The 23,406-nt window shown below is 43.2% G+C and overlaps 1 protein-coding gene across 1 annotated transcript in view; it reads left to right on the forward strand.

Moving 5' to 3' along the window:
- Nucleotides 1–1,143: 1,143 nt before the first annotated feature.
- The window catches only part of cplx2a (complexin 2a), a 31,545-nt gene continuing 9,282 nt past the window's right edge, over nucleotides 1,144–23,406 (forward strand). Inside the window, exons 1-2 of the mRNA XM_061722064.1 lie at nucleotides 1,144–1,334; nucleotides 2,478–2,562. Of these exons, the coding sequence (XP_061578048.1) occupies nucleotides 2,532–2,562 (31 nt within the window). The 5' untranslated portion in view covers nucleotides 1,144–1,334; nucleotides 2,478–2,531. The remainder of the gene's footprint in view (nucleotides 1,335–2,477; nucleotides 2,563–23,406) is intronic.

The following is a 23,406-nucleotide window of genomic DNA, read 5'->3' on the forward strand; positions in this document are numbered from 1 at the left end:
TCAAGATTTTATGGGTTTGCCTCAGAAAAAAATGAAGCTAACAGAGATGCTAACAGATGCTATGCTATAATGTTTTGGGGGAAACCCCAATTATGGCACAGAAAAAATATCGATATATATCGAGTATCGCCATTCAGCTAGAAAATATCGAGATATGACTTTTGGTCCATATCGCCCAGCCCTACTGGAGGCGTTACCCTGGAGCAAATGCTAGGAGAGGCTTGAAGGCCGAGTTTGGCTTTTGGCCTCATGGGTTCTGGCTCATGGGACAGCTCTCCTGTGGACCCACAACCTGTAAGCGGCATGGTGATGCTGCAGTGCAGTATGGAGTGGGCAGCGTTATGAGACTGGAGCTGAGCTACGGTTACTGAAACCAGCTATTAGGGGCGATCTCATCAGAGCCAAATTCGTTCTGCTCCATGAAAAACGAGCCAGAGACGTACAGTAAACAACTATAAATGTTCAGCCCCCCTCGAGTCTTGACCTTGATTTTGGTTTGCTCTACTGCTTTGAAAAGATGACAGTTGAGTTGAGCATTTGAAAGGATCCCACATCTCTCGCTCTCTCTCTCTCGCTCTCTCTCTCTCTCTCTCTCTCTCTCTCTCTCTCTCTCTCTCTCTCTCTCTCTCTCTCTCTCTGTCTCTCTAACACACTCACGTATTTACTACAGGTTTTTGTGAGAAGTACTATGATTTGATGGAGTGCAGATTTCAGTGAATCTATTTATGATGTATTTCAGTGATCTGATTCCGTCCATTAGCAACATAACTTGGATTATCAGCCTTAAAAGTGTTCATCACTGCTTTGAAATAATAACAAAAAAAAGATTATACACATTATAGATCATGGAGTCTGAGACAAAAGGAAAACAATGTAGAAAATGCTGAAGTTATATTTGAATTCATGTCTCACATGCAATTTTTTTTTTATTTACAGAAAAAGAAACAAATATAAACTACTACTGTCTTATGCAATACTTTCTGTTGAAGTTGGAAAACTAAAGTGAGGAGGTTGGATGCTGGATTTGCACAGCTCCCCCCACCCCGTTCCCTGTGCGTGCTCTCCCTTCGTCCTGCAGGAATATACTCTCCTCCTCCTCAGCCTCCTCCTCCTCCTCATCCTCCTCCTCATCCTCCTCCTCCTCCTCCGCTGCAGCCCCACTCTGACACAACCGGCATGCCTGCAAACTGAAGCGTACAAAGACAGGCACGATCTCCTCTTTCCGTCACCAAGCTTGGTATTTTTGTGTCTTCCCGCCGAAGGACAAGAACTCGGAAGGGCGCTGAGGCTTTTTGTTTTTTGACGAACTTTGAGCCGGAATCAAGCAGGACCAGGTAAAGCAACATCCGCAAGATGGGCTCGGTGCAGGGCTGCGGGACAGGACGGTGGCAGGTTCATGCACTTCTTCATGCAGAAGATGCTTGTGCTTCCAACACACTTTAACATAACACGCTTCCCAAAGAGCGTGGCTCCTCGGGTTTGCATGCATTTGACGCTTATAGGTGCAGCGATGTTTGGGGGTATAGGACAGAGTGTACACTACTGTGCCGGAATGCTGCACCGCACCAAGAACGCTGCGAGTTATTAGTGGAGGGGTTCATGTGAGGGGAGCCCGATGATGTTGCTGCAGGAGGATGCTGAGGATGCTGAGGTGGTAATGAAATCAGAAAATTCATTAAAGACGTTCCGCAGTCTGTGGTTGCGCCGTTGGTGCAAAATCGACTTTTTGGGCCAATAAAACACGACGAAGCAGAGACTGAATGAGTCCACGCTAGAAGACTGCTTCGCTTGTGCTGCAATGTCAGGGGGGGATGCTGCAAAATGCAGCAGAGGCTGCGTGCATGCTTGTAAATTGGTTAGATATGTCATTAAAAAAAAAAAAGCAGAAAGATTAAGACTCTGCTTGTAGACCTCATTATCCCAGGAATATTATGATGAATAGTTTTTTTTAATTACCCTGAAGTAGGTGTTAAGTTTTAAAGGCACAAAGTCCGGATAGTATTAAAGAGCAGTGGCTCAAAATCTTATATATCAGCCCCAGAATTAGCTTAAACTACTGTATATGCTCATGGGAAAGCAATAATATGACCCCTAATTTTGACTGATAAAAGAGGACAACAAAAATGGCAGGAAAGTCAGCCCTTTGAATACTCCTCTTTGTCCTAACATGCAAGGCTCCTGTACTTGGTGGGAGGTGATGCTTTCTGTGGCCCATATACTGACACAAAAGACGCCCCCAAGGTATTGTAGAGGGGCTCTATTATTTTTTATTTTTCAAGGTGTTGGTACTCCTTTCCCAAACAAGTATCTCCATCAGAGTGTTTTCATGTTTTTCTCTTCTCTGCATCGAGCTGCCTCCTCCTCCTCGTTCCTCATCCTCCTCCTCCTCCTCTTCCTCGTCACCCCTATCCCATCAAACTCTTCCAACCCTGGAGTACGTGCAGTCACAGCTTATGTATTCTGTCCCCTGGCTGCAGGTCTGTCCCTGTTAACGTGGGAGCTGAAGGAGGAGAACACAGAACTGCTTCATCATGAATTTTGTAATGAAAGCTGCGCTGGGAGGTGAGTAGTCTGCCTGACTGGAGGTTGATTTAACAGCACTGCAGTGTTAAGGATTTAAAGGGATGTTCAACGGCAGCAGCTGCACCGTATGAGTACTTGACAGGTTTTTATGGAGGATGCTGGGCTGCAGAAATCCATCCTGCAACCCAGCTATTGACCTCAACTGCATATTCTCATTTTTTTTCTTTCTGCATCTCATAACTTATTTTTTAAAAATTGCATCTCAGCCAAGTCCTAATATATCATCTAGGACAGTTGCAGATGAAATAGTGCACTTGCAGTAGCACATTTGGTTAGTATGCTCACATAGTAGTGGTGCAACCGTCTGGAGAAAATCTTGAATCTGCAGCATGTCATCTTCCGAGGACAAGCGCAGCCTGAAGGCAGCCTGATTTTACTTCACAGAGCGAGGGGATTTTCACAGTTAGCTTTAATAACCAAGCTGACTGTGCTTTTAAAGCTATTCTTTGGCACCTACTGAGGAAATAGAGATAACAAAAGAGTGGTTTGGCCAAGAGCTGAGATTAAATTTTCTTTATGAGACTTTTGTCCTTTAAAGCCCTCCCTTATTATCCTCTTGAATATTATCTTGGCTATTTTTTGTCCCTAATTAGGCATCATAACGGTTCTCATATCAGCGTTCTTGTAACTTTAACTTCAAGGTGAATGGCAGGAAAGTGGCACCAGTGGTTAAAATGGAGGAATCACACACATTGTACTCAATCATGTGTACCGCCGAGCTGTCGTCGTCCAGGTTGCAGAGCAGTTAGCCGGTTACAGTTGGGTTGTGGAGTTGAGGCACAGCCCTGGCTTCTCATTGGGATGCAGCAGATGCAAGCGCCGCCTTGCCCTGCATAGCTCCTGTGCATTGCGTCCGCGCTATGAATTCTTAAATGAGCTGCATTGAGTTGGATGCCAGTTTCGCTCTGCATCAGTCAGGCTGCGCTCTGCCTGCAGACTACGGGAATACATTTCCCAGCGTGGGTGTTTTGGTTGTGTGTATAAGCTCAGCCTATGCGGGAGAGATGTTTTATAGCTCCTCAAGGGCCTATCTATGTATGTCACTGCATATTCAGGCAAATTATGGGGGCTGCAGAGGCACATGCCAGGACATAGATTCATGTGAGCGAAAGAAAGATGAAGGAGAGAGAAAGTTGGATCATTCAAAAGAGTACTTGTCTAATTGATACTGATGTATTTTAGCATGATCTTAGTGTTGATAGTCTGTTTTCTGTTTAGGAAAAGATTTACATTTTTCCTACAGAAATCTGCATAAATGCTGAAAATGCAATTTACTTCAGAGAAGATCTCCAAAGCTAACTGTCATTTCAGATATAGTAGGGTAATAATTTTTTTAGAAAATGCTAGATAATCAATCAATCAATATAGCTATTGATCTGCTGCTCAGGGTGTTCCAGCAAATTTTAGTGTTCTGAAAGACTCTGCAATCAGCAGATTCCTTACGACAGGTGGGGATGCCAGGACTGGGTTTAAAAGGCGGAGCTTCAATGGGCTTAGAGTTTGCAAGCAAGGCGAGGTCCTGACTCACCACCTTTATGGCAAAGTCTCAACGACAGGCTTCAAAGAATGTGGGTCTTTCAGCACGTACAGTTCGATTATGACTGCTACTCTGGGGGATACATGGGGGCTTGAAGGCCAAGGCCCTATAGGCCGTATATCAGCCCCGGGCAGAAATTCATTCAAGGTCTCCAAGCACAAGCTCATCAACAGGATACGCATGCTTGTTCAAAAGAAAAAAGAAAGTCCGGTACTGGGCGTCACCGATGAGACCAGCTGTTATCAGTGAATCATGCAAACCCCAGCATCTGTGATGATATGGGGGGGGAGGGGGGCATTAGTAACCACTGCGTGGGTGAGATGCACACTTGTCAACTTACCATTGATGCAAACTGTGAGAACTCATTCTGTACCATTTACAACCGCTTGGCCACCTCGGCCCTGTCCTGTGGTAACCCATAGGATTCAGCTGAGTGGCAGTGTCTGTGGCTGGTAGTGACGTGTTTTGCTGTGCCATCACCTAAACGTGCAAAACTCCGGGTCAACGCTGACTCAGATGTGTCACTGCCAAATCGACCAAACCGCCTCTGTACTGAGACGCAGGACATCAGCATCAACAAGCGTGCAACTTTATTTCCTTTCACTTCTGAATAAATGATCCTCACAATCTCCCAGAGAAGCGCCGATGTGTCACTGTGACCCTAATTGGTTGAATATGTTTATTTCTGTGTGTAAGCAGTTTTAAAATCAAGCCTATGGCAAAAAAAAAAGACAAGACTCTTTTTTTTTCCACAGATGAATATTTGCCTGTCGCATGAAAGTAGTTGCTCATGGGACGGTGTTTTGAAAAATAACATCAAGGCCTGTCAAAAGGGCCCGTTTGACAGATCGCCCCGTTTGGGTAAAAACAACCTTGAGAGATAAGAAATAGGACATATTAAATGTGTGCTCTGAAACGATCAGAAACCCGATCTTCTATCCCTGTGTACTTTGATTTTCCTTCCGCTGTCTGAATGGGAATTTGCTGTCTTTTCACTGAGTGTTTCCGTGAGCTTGTTAGACAATGAGATTGAGGATTGGAGCCTTTGGGATAGGAAAGTTGCTGCCAGTGCATTAAGCAATCCTCTAAAGCGTCTCCGGTTACAGATACCTGGGAGAAGAGAGGACAGAACGATGCTGAACCGTGATGACTCAGCATGGCTGGAGTGTGAAACATTTCTGGGCTGTGCGGTCGTTTGCTGCAATTGCCCCATTTGAAACCGGATGTGACTGGATTTCATGATTATTACTGCAAAATTCCAAAAGCGAGTGTCTAAGAGCTGCAGAACTCATTCATGTGAATGCAATAAAACATTTATGTTAACTGACTTTTGTAGCGCATTCAAGAAATGAAAAAGTTGGGATTTTATGGAAAGAAACAGCATTTTTTTCTTCTTTTTTGTTAAAGGCATTCTTGCATTTAATTTGAGTTTAATTTCTTTACAAACACTATGAACCCAAGATGTTTCAGATGTTTCTCCTCATAAATGTAACTTAATTTATTACACAAACATTTTTGCATTTAATGCTGCAACAAATTCCAAAAGAAGGACAGTAAAGCTTTCAACACTCAGTATTTCCCCCCACATTCACTGAAACCCTCATATGAACTACATTTTCCATTTTAGCTCTGCAATGGAGCATTTAGGTAGTTTGAGTTTATTATGAATTATTTGTGAGATGATTGTATGATGTACATGAATGTGGAGACATCAAAGGTTTCTCAAAAAATGTAAAAATGAAGAAAAGAAAAAAATATATATATAATTTAGAAAGAAATTCTTGTACTTGAGAGGAAAAAAATTGCAGTTTCTTAAAAAAAAATATTCATACATGAAATGATTAAGAGACATTGTTTTAATCATTTACTCTCATTATTACAACCGTCTGTTTGAAACAACATCATTATTTTTTTCTCAGCTCTTTAGCACCACATTGTCTCTGTACCAACTTTATAACATTTGAGCTATTTCTAAATGTGTTGGAGTCCTGGAAATGCAAACAATGATTTATATTAGCAAATTTAATTATGTTAAAAAGACAAAAAAACACATGAAATATCTAGTCCTTGTGTCATGTCTGGCTCACTTTTTAAGATGTATGGAAGTGTCACTTTTCTGTGTTGCTACCACAACTCACACATTATATGTGCACATAACACTGAAATCAAGATACAAAAAAAATCTAATCTGTTGCATCAGAAATGATCCTGGAACAACATATCAACATAAAAGGAAAGGTGGAAATCTCTCCTCACTAAGAATTCAGCTTTCAGTTTGAGTGTAAAGAACGATAATCAATTTGAAAAGATGAATTTTGTAATATCCTATCAGTCCCACCTGAACAGCTTCAGGCCGATTCCTCCCATCGCAGCTACTTTTATGAAACACAAGCAAATATTGAACTCTTTTCATTTGAAGAGGAAGCTGTTGTGAATCCGTCTTGTTCCCTGGACTGCAGTTTATGAGCCTCTAACATCCTGAAATTACTGGCCGGGGAACCAAAAACCATTAAGATATGCTTTGTTCAACAACTAGGCACATTTTAATCAATAAAGCTCTCCTGTTGTTTGGGAACCACTGAACAGGCTCATCCGCAGCATTTGCTCCCAACTCTAAATCTATGCTGAAATAAAAGTCCCTGCTGCGGAGTGCTTCGGCGCTGACGCTGCACTTCTGAAACTCTTAAAACTCCTAAAACTTGGAGATAGGGTGGCAGCGTGGGTGGTTGCTCTGTGAGCTGCTCATTGAGGCCCAAGGTCTGGGGCTCAATCAAACTTTGAAGGCCGGCAGCAGCAGTCACAACACGACTCAGCAGAAACGTCGGCAGTGCAGCCTATAAATCAATCGTAACGTTTAGCTACTGGTTAAGGATTCATATCAACTCTTTCTAATCTCTCAGATGGTGACATGTTTGAATTCATTCATGGGACCTAATATAAAGATAGCTTTAAATATAATCTTGGAAGGAAACCGGAATTTAAAGGGGACCTATTATGGCATCCAATACCTATTTTAAACAGTCCTTGAATGTCTTAAAAACAAGCTTTTGATTTTTTTTTGCTAAATAAATTAGAAATTCAACCTCTGAGGAATGTCTTTAGCATCCCATTCTCTAACCGCATTATCTATGCAGGATTCTGAGTGGGCGGGGCTATGATAATGAGGCTCTGTGCTGATTGGCTGCTTGAATGACGCGATACACCGCTACGAAAAAATGCCGGAGTCAGTTGTGGGCGTGGTTTCAAACATTGGAGGCACATTGGATGGCACTGGATGGCTCATCCGGGCGGCTGTACAGACACTGCAGAATTTGGTTGCTTTCCTCCTTCTCTGAGTTGCCAGGCTGAGGGGAGACCACTTTATATATGTAAAAGCAAGAATAAACGTGTTTTTCATAATAGGTCCCCTTTAACTGATGTAGAAATTACGTTAATGACAGTTTCCGTGGTAATCAGTGTGATGTGATAGCTGTCAGTCAGATTTACATGTTGTGGATTTTGTTCACATATTTATGTGAGATCTTTTACTTGAGCTAATTCTGTTATGAAGAGTGTATATAGAGTTTTTTTCTGAAAAGGTGGTGTTGTACTGATTGCAAAGCAATGCAGGCGAATGAATGTTCTGTATATTTTAGTGACCAGCCCTGACTTTTTAATAGCTAGTTTATTTTTAGGGTGGTTGGTATCCGATTTCATGCCATTTTCTCCGCATCTAATGAAAGCTGATTATATGCTGTACGCCAACACGTGGCCACGTGAGCAAGAATATAAGCCAAAATATAAGCTCTCTGTCAAGGAGGGCATTTTCACCGGCTTTGTGTGACAGAGATGTGTTAGAAAGTGTTTTAAATCATTTGTGCTGTTATTTTTTGTAGTTCCATATTGCAATATATGTCATTTCAAGTTGAAACCTTGAAATGTATTGAAACCTACAAAATGAAGTTACTTAAGGGGATATGTAGAGAGAAGGCACTGTGAAAGGTTCCTCTCTCACCCGTCTTGTTAGAGCCCAGTTAATCACGTTAAGGAGCACTCTCATGTGATTGGCCGAGGGATCCGGTTCTCATCACATGATGGGTGTACACCCCCCATACTTGCTTTGTGTCTGACACACCAAATTCAATTCTCCAAAGTGGCCTTCAGGTCTTGCTGGAGTGGAAAGTGTGCATGTGTGTGTACGCGTGTGTGTGTGTGTGTGTGTTTCTCGACAGCATGTCAGATGGGTGGAGCGTTCAACCATTCAAGAGAGACACCCACACTTTGATCACTGTACGTACCTGGGCACCATGATTAAGTTAACGAATGTGTAAATCTGTGCATTAGGGCTGCACGATTAATCGTTAAAAAATCGCGATCTCGATTCATGCTTGAACGCAATCTCATTTCCAAATGATGACGATTTAAAAATATATATATATATATTATTTTTTTTTGGATGTTTATTGTTTTTATGTTCAATGTCAGCTGTTACAAAGTTGATGCCAGTCTTTTATCAGGCACCATCATATTTTTTGTAACGTTTACCTTTTGTATCGGCAGCTTCTTAATAGCAGCAAAAGGCAATGGGGGGTTCATCCCAGCCAGAGGAATAATTTGTTGCCTCAGAACTACAGGATCTGTTACAAGTCCCCTTTCTGAAAGGGTGTTCAACTCAGGGAGGAACAAATATTAGTCAAAATTGTTATTATTGTTTAAATTATTCAAAGGTTTGTGTAAAGAAGACAAGAGATGTTTATTGTTATTATATTTTTTGTTCAGCTGTTGCAAAGTTAAAGTAATAAGTGCAATACATTTTATATTGGAAAAAAATCGTGAGAGAATCGTGATCTCAATTCTAAGCAAAAAAATCGTGATTCTCATTTTGTCCAGAATCATGCAGCCCTACTGTGCATTGCTAAGACTCATCAATATGTCAAGTTAATATGGTCAATCATATGTTCATCAATATGGTCAAGTTAACCACCGACTGTCACACAAATAATTGCATTCACTGAGTTTATTATGTTATTCTGAGCCATGATGCGAGCATAATAGTTCTATAAGGAGAAATCAGTTGAGGGGAATCAACTAAATTATTTGATGCACAAAAGACTAATTTACAAAAATGGTTGGCGATGAGACTCGAGTGGAGCATCATGGTGGAGTCTGATATCAACGAAGGAAAGAGACAGGAGCCTCGCAGTGTAAAGGCTGGTTTTGGATGATAGGAGATTGGAAGTGGCAGAGACTTATGATGAGACTCCTTGGGCATCAGGAAGACGAGAGGATGGGGAGGAGGCGAAAGCCTGTCTAGAGGGAAAATGACAGGAGAGACATGAGCTCCAAAGAACAGGGATTAGAGAGACTGGCTTGAAAAATTAGCCGGCAAGAGGACCAGTGGATCAGAGGCGTGACCTCTGAATTAGAGCTGAGGTGAATTTGACGCAGAAGTGACGAACGGCAGTTAGAAAGAAAATCCCGAACACCAGATATAAAAGCAGGGAAGAAGACATGAGGGGACAGATCACCCGCACTGAATGTTAAAGCTTAATTTTAATAACAAATATACGGGTGCAACAGCGACTTATAAAAACAGCAAAAAGAAAAAAAAGAAGATATATTTAAAATTTGCAATTCTATGTTTTACGCTCTTTATATGAATACTACACAGAGCAAACATGCAGCACTTATCTCTAGTTTATGTGGCCATCATTCTGAATCCGACGGGATGATTAACCCATATTTATTTTATTAAGTTAGTTTTATTAGTGCTTACTTTGAGTTATTTTTCTTTATATTATACAAATTGCCCCTTCCAAGGTATGGAATATCTCCTTTCTTATTTTTATTGAAGTGATTTTTTGAAGTGATGAAGGAAATTTGCATCAAATTCATTATGTAAGAGAGAAAAATCCATCTGTAAATCTCCTTAAACACTATAGTGAAGAAAGACTACGTACAATGATGAGTGCTTTTGTTTTTATTGAAAGGAGGTGATACAAGTCTGCAGAAAAAAGTTTAGATCAGGCTATTGCTGAGAATACAAACTTCAGTTCACCTCAATACGTGCATCAGGAGCGAGACAGCTGATCTTCATACCTCAGAGACGGAGCTGGTGGCAGCTGTTGTCTGTTATTCACTTCACAGAACGCATGTGAGCGATGGGAGAGTCAGTGACGCAGAAACTATGAGCAGAAGTTGACTTCTCTAACGCTAACAATCTGGGATTGGTCTGATGATGCTGAGCAAAACTGTTACAGAAAAAACAAACAAACAGGAAAACGAAAAAAAAAAGGATGTGGCAAAACCATGATGTGGCATTTAGAGCAGCGTGAAAAAAGATCCAGACTTTCTCCACCTCACCCCTTTCTTCATCTTTGATATAAACGCCACATTTTTCCAGAAAACCAAAGAAGAGCATTTATTCTCAAACAAACAAACCCCCCCAAAATTGTTCACCATATTCAAAACAGAACCTCATCGTGAGAAAAATTAAAAAGGGTCATGTATGAGCCATATTCATTTTTGTATTATTTCATGTAATTTTGCTCCATGCCACTAGGGGGCTGCATTTGCTGCGTGGCTCAGCTGATTCCAGGTCAGCTGGGTTACGCCATTTAACCTGGCAAAACTCAAACACAGGTGTTGCTGATTGAAGAAGCAAACCGTTTTCGACTGTGCCTAGAATGTGGCTAGTTTGTGTTTATGTGTTTTTGGATGTGAGCAATTCAGCTTGTTGTTTTTGTAACCGGCTCCAGATCTAGGGGTATCTGGACCGGTTCATGTAATTCACAGGATGGATATCACTGTGGATTAATAATGAGAGAAACAACGGGTTAACGTCTTCACAAAGCCAACGCCATTTTATTTCTGGCGCTCCGTTGGCTTGTGGAATTCTTCTCTCGGTAAGACCCACAGCAGCGCTCGAGCGCCATCTACTGGCTTGGAAGGGTAACTTCCCGCTGTATGCGAGTCCGTCCAGCCAGTTCAGCTCTCAACAAAACAACCAAAACCAAAAACAAAAATGGGGGGGGGGGGGGCAACTGTTTTATATTAAAACACATTTTCTGAGTCCCTTACACTCTCCCCCGCTTCAAAAGATGTCTCCGGACATCTACAGCGAAACTAACAGAATGTCCAATAGTCAAATGAGAAAAAGCAACATAGTCTGGGAACTGCTTCATAAAAAACTCGAAAAGTCGTTTGGCCAGTCCAGTCTATGTCATGTACCTAACACGTCCACACTGCTTGGGGGGGGAAGTAACAGGCTCCAGGGGTTGCTGGATAAGCCGGGATGGGGTAAGGCACACATGCAAACATCCCATGTGCTCCCGGGACCCATGGTTGGTAAGTGGGCTGCCCTAAATGTTCATATGTGAACACAGCTCTGGGTTTTGCTGCTCGAGTAGACCGTCTCAACGACAGTTCCTCCTCTGACTCTGAGATCTGTTCAGTAGCCCTGCACTCCTCCATACTCTCATAAGCCCCAGCATCATTTTGCTGTAATAGTTCCTGAGATTCCTCCAATGAGGGCACCTGAGCTTCTGTCGGTGCCTGTACCAATTCTGGCATCACAACAGGTTCATTTTGTTGCTGGTTGGGGTCTTGACCCCTGGGTTGATATTCAGGTGCCACAGCACTCAGCCGACTGTGTGGCTCCAGTGGAGGTGGTCGCGGTTTGACTGCTCCCCTGCCATACACAGGTAAGTGTCGGAAGCTATATGAATAATTCTCCTCCTCCTCCTCAGCAGAGTCACTGGCATCTTGTTCAGCCATTTGTGTGTGTGTGTGAGGGTTCCTCTGTCTAGTTCGTGTCTTGTGTGTATGACTGGTCTTTTCATTATGTTCCAATGGTAGGTCGTTCACAGGTAGGAGGAGATTACGGTGCAGTACTCGAAGGGTTCGGTCTCCTGTATCAGCTTGAACTCTGTATACAGGCCCATCTCCCAGTCTCTCGATAACACGGTGAATCTTGTTTTCCCAGTACGCGCGAAGTTTTCCCGGGCCACCCCTCTCAGACAAGTTTCTGATGAGGACATGATCACCAGGTTGCAACGCGATCCCCTTAACACCTCGATCATAGCGTTCTTTTCCTTTCAGGGAGCTGTTTTTGCTATTGTCTGAGGCAATCTTATATGCCTCCTGCATCCGAGAAGCCCATTTTCTAGCATATTCCTGTCCAGTCTGCGACTGCTGCTCAGGTTCCAGATTAAACAACAAATCGATAGGCAACCGCGGGGCTCTGCCAAAAAGGAGGAAGAAAGGTGAATAGCCTGTTGCTTCGTGTTTGGTAACATTATAAGCATGGACTATATGGGGAAGGTGGTCTTTCCATTCTGCTTTCTTCTCCTCCTGCAGTGTGCGGAGCATCTGGAGAAGGGTTCTGTTCAGGCGCTCAACAGGGTTCCCCTGTGGATGATAGGGGGTTGTTCGAGAATGGCTAATCCCCGCCAGCTGTTGGAGTCGTTGGAATAAGGTGTTTTCAAACTCCCGGCCCTGATCATGATGTAATTTTTGGGGGTACCCGAAGCGCGGGATAAAGTCAGAGAAAATTTTCTCAGCTGCTGTTTTGCCTGATTTGTTCTTAGTTGGATAAGCTTGCGCGAAACGAGTAAAGTGATCTACAAGTACTAAAATGTATTCGTAACCTCCTTTACTCGGTTCGAGGTGCAAGTAGTCCACAGAGATGAGTTCAAAAGGGGCACTTGTTGTAATCGAACCCATTGGTGCTTTCTCTGGGATGGTGGGTCGTTTCTGCTTAATGCACGCGCACTGACGAATGACATAGTCTTCAATTTCTCGCTGCATGAAGGGCCAGTAAAACCTCTGTCTCGCCAGGTGAATTACTTTATCTGCCCCCACATGCCCCATGTCATTATGCAGATGTTTGAGCACAGTCGACTTAAGTGTATTGGGGAGAACAAGTTGTTTATGTTGTCCTGTCTGCCTGTACAGAATGTCCTTGTCCAACCTGAGTCTGCTCCACTCATGTATCAGTCTCCGTGTTTCTGGTCCCATTTGTCTCTTGTCTTTATTATTAGGTTTCCATCCCTCCCGTTTCAGTTTCATCACCTCACAGATAGATGTATCCCCTTCCTGGGCGGACTGTATGTCCTCTGGAGTGAACAGAGGTGTACTAATGGAAGGTGAGTTGTCGTCACTGGTACCCAGCTGCAATGCTGCCAACCATGGCACATCTTCATCTCTCATCGCCTTGTCCCCCTGCCATATGGCAGAGACAACATCGGGGGGCATAACCTCCGTATACTCCTGAATGTGCTCATGGAGCCTCATTGGATAACGCGACAGGTGGTCAGCATCAATATTCGCCTTGCCTGGCCGGTATCTGATATTGAAATGAAAATCAGCTAACTCGCCAACCCAGCGGTGGCCGACTGCATTCAATTTGGCCGTGGACAAAACATAAGTCAAAGGATTATTGTCTGTATAAACAGTAAACGTGGGCGCATAGTAAAGATAATCCCTAAACTTATCGCAAATTGCCCATTTTAATGCGAGGAATTCAAGCTTGCTTGAATGAAGGTGATAATTTTTTTCAGCCGGCGTGAGCGTCCTCGAACCGTAAGCGATAACACGTAGCTTACTCCCCTGTTCCTGATAAAGCACCGCCCCTAGGCCATCTTTAGATGCGTCGGTGTGTAATGTGAACGGCAAATTAAAGTCAGGGTAGGCCAAAATGGGTGGGTTGGTCAACATGTCAACAAGGCGAGATACTATAGCACTATGTTCGGGAGTCCATTGGACGGGTGTCCGAGATGGCACCTGGCCAGATTTATTGTTTTTTTGAGTGGTTTTGGTGGTCCGAGGTGTCATAGGTTTTTCATCGCACGCCACAGGACTCTCTTGGAGTTTAAACAACGGTCGGGCTATCCGGGAGAAGTCCTGAATGAACGATCGATAGTACCCCAAGAACCCTAGAAGAGCACGAACCTCCCCAACATTTTTTGGTTGCCTCTCCTTCAACTGGAGCACTGCCTCTAGATCTTTAGGATCTATCCGAACCCCCTCACTTGTGACTAGGCGCCCAACATATCTAACTTGACGCCTGAATAGCTCACACTTTTTTGGGCGTAGCTTAACACCATGCTCCTGCAAGCGACGGAAAACCCTTCTAAGATCTGCAACATGTTCCTGGAATGTTTTGGAAAAACAGAGTATGTCGTCCAAATATGGGGAACAACATTCATCCCTCAGACCATCAAGGACACCCTCCATGCATCTCTGAAAAGCTGCTGGGGCGTTGGTCAGGCCAAATGGGAGGCGGTTCCACTCATACAGCCCCCAAGGAGTGCTAAAAGCCGTCAGATGTCTGGAAGACTCATCGACAAAGCCCTGGTGGTATGCACTACCTTGGTCGAGTATGGAGAACCATGAGTAGCCCCCAAGATTATCCAGCAGGTTCTGTATGCGGGGAAGGGGGTGGCGATCAGGGACTGTTTTACTGTTCACTCCACGAAAGTCAACACATAATCGTAAACTCATGTCTTTTTTTCTAACACAGACCACAGAGGACGAATATGGTGATGTGGATTTTCTGATCCATCCATGGTCGAGCAGTTTTTGCACATATTCCTTTACTTCTCTGTAAAGAGGCTTCGGAATGGCATTGTAGGACTTTTGAACTGGTATTTCGTCTGTTAAGTGGATCTTTAGTTGCAGGTTTGGGATGCAACCTATGTCTGTGTCATCCTTTGCAAACACCTCTGACTCACTGAACAACATGTCTTTGGCTATCTGCTGTTCGTCTTCACTGAGATGTGATAAGTCAACAGGGGGATGCCATTTACCTTTTGCTGTTTGTGGTTCTGTGTCCCCATCTTTCCTTTTTTCTGCATCAGTCTGTTTGTCTGTACTTAACTGAACTGAGCATGCTTGGGCAGATGGTGGGGACGTAGAATCAGGTCTCCAAGGAGGACACTTAACTGGTTTTACCTCCATAACCTCCACCACGGTGCCAAGAACTGTTCGCTGTGTTAGATAGATATCATGTTTGGTGGGGTTTTGGATAGGAATTTTAGCACATTTTGATGACCCACTAGGAACGTCTACAAGTGCTGAAAAGAGCTCTAACCCCTCTGGGCACTTATTCTCTGGACTGGGCTCAAACAACAATGTACCACCCCCTGGCCAACCCCTGACCATGCACCTAACTTCACAAATTTGTCCTGCAGGGATGGTTATGCCTTTCTTTCCAACTTTCACCTTGCACTGGGATGATGTCTCATCAGCTGACATTATCGTGAGGACTGAAACTAGTGTTTCTACTGTGCTCTCTGAAACACTCAAAGCCTCTTTTAAGATTGCAGTAATATCATGTAAACCACCCTGTTCTTTATTTTCTTTAATGATCTCTACAATGACATTACTACCTAGTAAAGAACAGGTACAACTTTGACTGACCAGAGCTGGCACTTTAATAGTCACCTGTCCCTGATTAGTGCTACCGATCTGGAGATCTAATTCAGCCCATCCATCATACGGGACTTCAGTACCATTAGCTGCAGATATTTCAAGGAAGCGTTGATCAAGTAAAGTATCAAGCGGCTGAATTTCAACATTAGGTAGTGCTTCCTCAAGCCACGCTCTACACACCACGTCATCCAATTACAAAAACACGGGTGGCCCAGCTTATTGGGAAGCGTTGTATGGTTTCCTGCTCAGTCAATGGCGTTCCGCACCGAATGCTGCTAGATTCAGGGGCAATGGTGACGATGGTGGGTAGAGCGTGGCTTGAGGAAGCACTACCTAATGTTGAAATTCAGCCGCTTGATACTTTACTTGATCAACGCTTCCTTGAAATATCTGCAGCTAATGGTACTGAAGTCCCGTATGATGGATGGGCTGAATTAGATCTCCAGATCGGTAGCACTAATCAGGGACAGGTGACTATTAAAGTGCCAGCTCTGGTCAGTCAAAGTTGTACCTGTTCTTTACTAGGTAGTAATGTCATTGTAGAGATCATTAAAGAAAATAAAGAACAGGGTGGTTTACATGATATTACTGCAATCTTAAAAGAGGCTTTGAGTGTTTCAGAGAGCACAGTAGAAACACTAGTTTCAGTCCTCACGATAATGTCAGCTGATGAGACATCATCCCAGTGCAAGGTGAAAGTTGGAAAGAAAGGCATAACCATCCCTGCAGGACAAATTTGTGAAGTTAGGTGCATGGTCAGGGGTTGGCCAGGGGGTGGTACATTGTTGTTTGAGCCCAGTCCAGAGAATAAGTGCCCAGAGGGGTTAGAGCTCTTTTCAGCACTTGTAGACGTTCCTAGTGGGTCATCAAAATGTGCTAAAATTCCTATCCAAAACCCCACCAAACATGATATCTATCTAACACAGCGAACAGTTCTTGGCACCGTGGTGGAGGTTATGGAGGTAAAACCAGTTAAGTGTCCTCCTTGGAGACCTGATTCTACGTCCCCACCATCTGCCCAAGCATGCTCAGTTCAGTTAAGTACAGACAAACAGACTGATGCAGAAAAAAGGAAAGATGGGGACACAGAACCACAAACAGCAAAAGGTAAATGGCATCCCCCTGTTGACTTATCACATCTCAGTGAAGACGAACAGCAGATAGCCAAAGACATGTTGTTCAGTGAGTCAGAGGTGTTTGCAAAGGATGACACAGACGGCGTGGTGTGTTGGACTGAAAGTCCTTTACGGCTTTGGTCTTCACACAGGGCTTCTCACTGTGGGAGGTCACTGGCTGCCCCTTTCCAGTAACCTCTTTCCGTTTCCCGACAACTTTTTCTGCAGGCAGCCAATGGCTCTGTGTCCCGCCTGGCCGCAATTAAAGCAGTGGGGGCAATTCACATTGCCACTTTGTACACAGTCATTACACCTGCCCCTTATCTGAGTGGATGGTGGCTGGGGATGAGTGATGGGCGCCTTAAGACCTCCAGCTGTCGTGCTTTCACTAGGTTTTACCATCTGGGCCAGGTGCTTCGTTAGCGAGGACACTTGTGCAGTCAGCTCGTTAATAGCAGCACGATTGGCTTGTAACTCACTGTCAACTTTAGTCTGTATGGTCAGGTTAGACTGGTCAGTACCGTCATGTTGGGCTGCACTCACAGTTACTGGTCTGCTTTTAACTCCTGTGCTCAGACGCTTTAACCTCCCTTCCTCCTCACTCGTGGATTTAGTGATCTGTTCTAAGAGGAGATCATCACTGACCTGTTTGTCTGCGAGGAAGGGCTTAAGGTCGTGTCTAACATGACTATTTCTTTCATTTAACCCTTGGTAGAGGGTGTGAAGAAAAGTACCCTGGACCAGCTTCCTTTCATAAGTAAAACCTGCATCAGATTGTTGTGACTCAAAAAGAACTCTCTGCTTTAAACCCATAACTCTGTAGAGAAACTGCTGCGGGCTCTCTCTGTCTTGCTGTCTGGCGCTGCTCAACTCTTGGAAGAGCTCAGTGGCATTTTTGTCCCTAATGTGGGAGCGGAGAAACCTCTTTAAACCATCAACTGTAAGATCATCTCTACTCGTTAACATATCCCTGAATGTACCAGGTTTAGTGATTTTAAGTACTGTTCTCATAACCTCAGATTCACTGTAACCCTCTTGTAACCCATCATCAATCTGTCTACAAAGACAACTGTATGACATATCTGAACCAACATCAGAGATTTGACCTCCATGCAACTTAAACTCTCTACGTGGCAACAGAGCAGCTACATCAGTCAATTTCATCACTTGATCAGTGGAGGAAGTACTCATCCTACCCGAAGGTGCACCACCTGTGGCCGCGAGGCTGGATTTGGCCGGCATCGATGTGGTAAGGTCGTTGGCTGGTGCGTAGGTGTCTCTGTCCTCCATGAAAGTTTTGGTGGAAAGGTCACTGTAGGTGGTGTGTGGGTGGGCAACAATGTCTTTACCTCGGGTGGTTGCTGATGATTGTTTGTCCAAATCGGCAGTTGGTGAAGTGTCTTCAAGCTGCTGGGCTGGTGATTTCTCTACCCAACGAGGCGCTGTGTCACCTCCTGCAGTTCCACCAGCATCTGGGTTGCATCGCAGGTCAGTGAGCAGGTCTTCCAAATGGAGGAGTTGACTCAAGCCTTGATCTTCGAGCGCTCTCAACTTGTCACCTCGAATGTACTCGACTATCAGGTCATAAAGTTCTGGTTCAGTTAGGTCTTCGACATTTTCAGTCTGTGTGCCGTCATCAATCGAACTGGCAACAGTCTGCAACTGGGTGAGACTCAAATCAGAAAGTCTTTTTTGGATCTGGACGATCAGCACTCGCCGTGGAGGTACCGTGGTCATCGTGACGTAACACCTGCTGTTCTTGCTCTCTGGATGACGCACTCACAGCAGCCTTCCCTGAAGCCTTCAGCGCAGAATCACGTTGTCACAATAAGCACACACTCGCAGTGATGTAGTATCAGAATCCAATCCCAGGACGAGCCCCCAAATGTAACCGGCTCCAGATCTAGGGGTATCTGGACCGGTTCATGTAATTCACAGGATGGATATCACTGTGGATTAATAATGAGAGAAACAACGGGTTAACGTCTTCACAAAGCCAACGCCATTTTATTTCTGGCGCTCCGTTGGCTTGTGGAATTCTTCTCTCGGTAAGACCCACAGCAGCGCTCGAGCGCCATCTACTGGCTTGGAAGGGTAACTTCCCGCTGTATGCGAGTCCGTCCAGCCAGTTCAGCTCTCAACAAAACAACCAAAACCAAAAACAAAAATGGGGGGGGGGGGGCAACTGTTTTATATTAAAACACATTTTCTGAGTCCCTTACATTTTCGTTATGTTTTATGAGTTATGTTATGAAAAATAAACCTGCGAAGTAGGGCTGTTCGATTTTGCCCAAAAAAAAATCTTGATTTTTTTTCTCTCAAAATCCGATTTTCGATTACGATTACGATTATTTTGTGAATTGACAAAAGGCAAAGAAATGATTTCAAATATGCTGTTTTTTTATTGAACATTTGCCCCATTGGGCTTTAAGTGCAAACTTTGCTCTTATTAAACCAAAAATAATTGAATAAATGCAAAACTGTAAAATAAGTTGAAAAAAAGTTTTAAAAAATATAATAAAATATAAAGTTTTATCTCTGGAAAAAAAAATAAGCAAATCAGCACTTGCAAACATACAGTAAGTTATATTTCCAATTAAATAAAACAAGACATTTTCTAATTAAACTAAACTGGGTCTTTGCATGCTAAATAATAATGCAATCCATGAAGGAGGTAGAGGTGTGTAATGTCAGTCATTACATTTGCTATTCACATTTGCAAGTTTTTTGCAAGGAACACGAGCCGGTCTACCGCACCTGGCTTGAGGGATGCCCGGTGGCATGTTACAACGCCCCCTCCTACACTAAAGAGCCTCTCCCATGGGGCACTTGTCGCAGGTATTGAGAGGTATTTCCATCAATCATTAATATGTGTGCAGACAAGGTAAAAAAATAAAAATAAAATAAAAAATAAAAAAAAGTGAAAAATCGATTTTACGATTTTCACGTTTTAACATCGTTCTAATTACATAATCGCGATTACGATTTAAAATCGATTAATAGATCAGCCCTACTGCGAAGCAGCTGTGAATCAAATACAACCTTCCGTCTGATATGTTCAGTGCGCACTGGGCGCACGTCGTCTTCATCATTAGCAACCAGTACTAGACTTTCTTTAGGTCTGTACGGGTCATAATTTGAAGAACATTTCTGGGTTTGAGAGCATATGTTTGTGCGCCTGAAGGTGCTACGAACCAATATGAAATTGTTACTTCTGTTATTTCTTTTGTGCAAGACTGCAGCAATTCATCTCAAGTTAAGATCTGGCAAAATATGAAGCATACAAAATTAATTAACTTAAAGGAGCATGAGGCAGGATTGAGGCAGGATTTATGAAAAAAATTCGTATACGTTTTAAGTTTTCTAGTAATAATGTCAGATGAAGCGTTCCAAACCAAAAAGAATGAGCCCTCTAGTGTATCTCTCCGTTGCCTTGAACAGGCTGTGTGCTGCAAAATGTGCTGCAATTCGGTCCCGAATTTCCCGCGCTGTCCTGCGGATGTGACGTCACATGACGCTGCATGTGCGTTCTCCCCGTTCTCCCGTGCCGGCTTCGCTGTTGGCTGCAGTACCCCCAACGGCCGTCGTGGTGAAGGGTGGCGCTAGAGAGTTTCATTTCTTAAAAGGAGCCTCATGCTCCTTTAAGGTGGAATGCAAAGAGGAGGCACTCTGAAAGGTTAACTTTCCCAATCTTGTTAAAGCACAGACAATCAAGTGAAGGAGCACTCTAATATGATTGGCTGAGGGTTCCAGTCTTCATCACATGATTGAAAAACATGTTTTTCAGTATGTGGTTTAGAGTATTGGGACATCACAGAACCAGCTCAGTTTTAGATCTTCTTACCCCATCACTTGAAACGCACAAGAGACACACGTTAATGCGAGGTGAGAATAAACGTGCTTTGAGCTGTCCCTTTGTGATCAGATCACCAAGGAAAGATTTAAATAGCACGTGTAAAAGGGACACAAACGGGTGGCTACACATTGCTACGGAGGAATGAAGTGAAGTGTCTGACTCTACGCCTTTAGACTGGCTGGAGACGTGGTTAAAGATGTGCACTTGAACATATCGAGCATTAAAAGTATGATATATTTAGAACAATTTAATTATGCTCCAGTTTACGGGCTGCAAAGCTTATTTTTGTCTTTTTGGGTGCAGGATTTAGATCATGATGACTTCTTCTGTGCTGAAATTCAATTAAAATAGAAATGAAGACATTTTTGCATAATTGCATGAAATACAGTTGTAAAAATGACAAGTATGCTAATTGCTATGTGCTTATAAATGAATGGAGGACGGTGAAATGAAGGTGTTTTGCTTGAAATTCTGATTTTCACACCTTAAAGGAGCTCCACCTGAGGGAAATTTAAATGAACGACTTCTCTTTTAGCACATATCCCCCCTCTGGTGCACATGCTCCTGTTGACTAAGCTTGGCGAAGACAGTGGTGTCTCTACTTATCTGCACTCTGCCCTTGTCTGCGCTCCCACCACGGTTAGGATTTGGCGAAGGATTTGCTTGAGAACTTTGAGTGGGAAAAGGAAGATAAGTGCTATTTATCTGATGCTGTCAAAGGTTCAGGCTGTGGGAACTTAAGTAAGGCCAACCGTCTTTTCCACTTCCCCTCAAGACTTTTGATTTTACAACGATTAACCGGCGAACTTTTATAAGCAAAGTTTAAAGAACTGACACCTTATATCTCACAGCAAAGCCATGTCCAAATACATCAAGGAAAGGAATCTCAGCTACCACAGGAAGTTTGAGTTTCACTGATAACGAGCTGAATTCATGCCAAAGCACTGAATTTTCATGTACATTTGAGGACAAAAATCCAACTTTTCAACTCTCCATTTCAAACTTTCACAAGCGTACTTACTTAATTTCAATAAAGATGATCCGTTTGTTCCAGTATCGCTTTATGGAACCAGGCAGGTTGGTTTCAGCTTGGTTTAGAGTAGCTGAGCTTTTTCTGTCTTGTACAATAACATACTCAGTCAGCCTTATTGTCGCTCCCTTTCTCTGAATTTTATTCGACATTTTGAGGCCCGATGATCCTCCGTTCTGCTTTAAGTGTGTCCAATCAGCTCTCATCATGGATCGGGGAAATCTGCCTGCATCTTTGAGAATATCAGTTCCAGATTTAAATGGCAAGCTCAGTGTTTCTTAAATTATTGGTCCTGAATTAGTACACTGTGCTGCAGCCTCTTTCTGCTATGAAAACATGATGTATATTAGTACCAATGGTTGAAAACGTACATGTAAGCAGTCCAATGAACGTGGGTGGATTAAAGCCTGGAGAAGTAGACACTGCAAATGTAACAAATTGAAATAAATGAAAGTAGGCAACTCCTCAACCAAACAATAACTCACCCTCGCAATACAAAACTGGAACTAAGCAGCTATTTCTGCCCACATGTGCTGTCATCTCTCAAATGCACACTTATAAAAATCACAAATACCTATGTGCTGTGGCTGGACAGACGATGCTGTCAGCCTCTCTGTGCAGTTCATCATCGCTGATGCAGCATTACCCCTTTTTAGCTGGAACTAAACGCAGAAAGAAATAATGCAATTTTGCTATAAGAGCTCATAAATCGTAAAATGACTGCACTTTCGGGATTCATTTCCCCCGTCTTAGTGCAGAGTTGCAGCTTATGTCTAAGTCAAAGTTTCATCCCCTCACCATGATGATACGGATGTTTGGGACCGGTGAATAGGCACCAAACGCCTCAGGGGGTCAGAGCGGGTGCACAGGGAAGTTAATTCACCAACTCACATGTGAGAAGCTCCAGATCAATCCCACACCACTTTTTTTGCCCTCGGCTCACTTTTGTACTTGGTTCTCACTTGTGAACGGTAAGGCGAAGGCATCAGATGCACATGGATAGAGTTAGGACTGCTACATATTACAAAATAGGATTATGGTTGAAATTATGGATCGTTGGGGCTGTTTATGGCTGTGTTGTGGCTGTGACACGTTACATAGATGTTTGACTGTGTTTTCATTTGTGCTCTACAGCGTAATGGCTGTGTCACTCTCTGAATACAGCATTTTGTTGACCAAGCTCATTCCCTCACTCATTTGATTTCCTGCTCGCGCGGCGGTCCCGGCCCTTCCCTGACTGGTGGGCGTGAGAGAAGCGCAGATTAATTACAGTTTACTCAGACTGCAGTATTAGTAAAGTCCTTGGGAACAAATTGACTTAACAGATATTAATATTCTTCCCCATAATGTCTCTCATGATGAGCCATCTGATCACAGAACCAAGTTTCTCTTTTTTTTTCTTCGTTTTTGTAAATTTTGCATGCCACTTGTTTTTTTTATAATTCTGAGATTTTGATGTTGGGTGGTGCTCATCAGAATGTCTCGTTTCTGAAGGGTAATTCAATATATGACTCATCTGGGTTTGTAGTAATCTGGCTCTATCTCTATATTTTCCCTTTAGTTTGTTTTTAGTACACAGATGAGTCAAAACTGCAATTATACTGGGAGACGGAGCAGGCTCGAGGACTAAGCTCTCTCCTGTTGTCTTCCTTTCCGTCAGCTGCATCCTCCTATACTCTTTTTTCATCTTTTCTGTCCTCCCTTCTATTTTCCCATTTGATTTGTTCTCTTCATCGTTTCAGCGGTGTCATACTCTCTGTGTATTCTAGAGGAACTGATGGCTAATCCTGCTAATAGGAACAAGACAATTAGATCAAATCATCTCTTCCTCTCCTCCTTGATATGTCTTATTCTGTCATGATACTCAGAAATA

The sequence above is a fragment of the Cololabis saira genome, chromosome 1 (genome assembly GCF_033807715.1).
Source record: "Cololabis saira isolate AMF1-May2022 chromosome 1, fColSai1.1, whole genome shotgun sequence".
Lineage (NCBI taxonomy): Eukaryota > Metazoa > Chordata > Actinopteri > Beloniformes > Belonidae > Cololabis > Cololabis saira.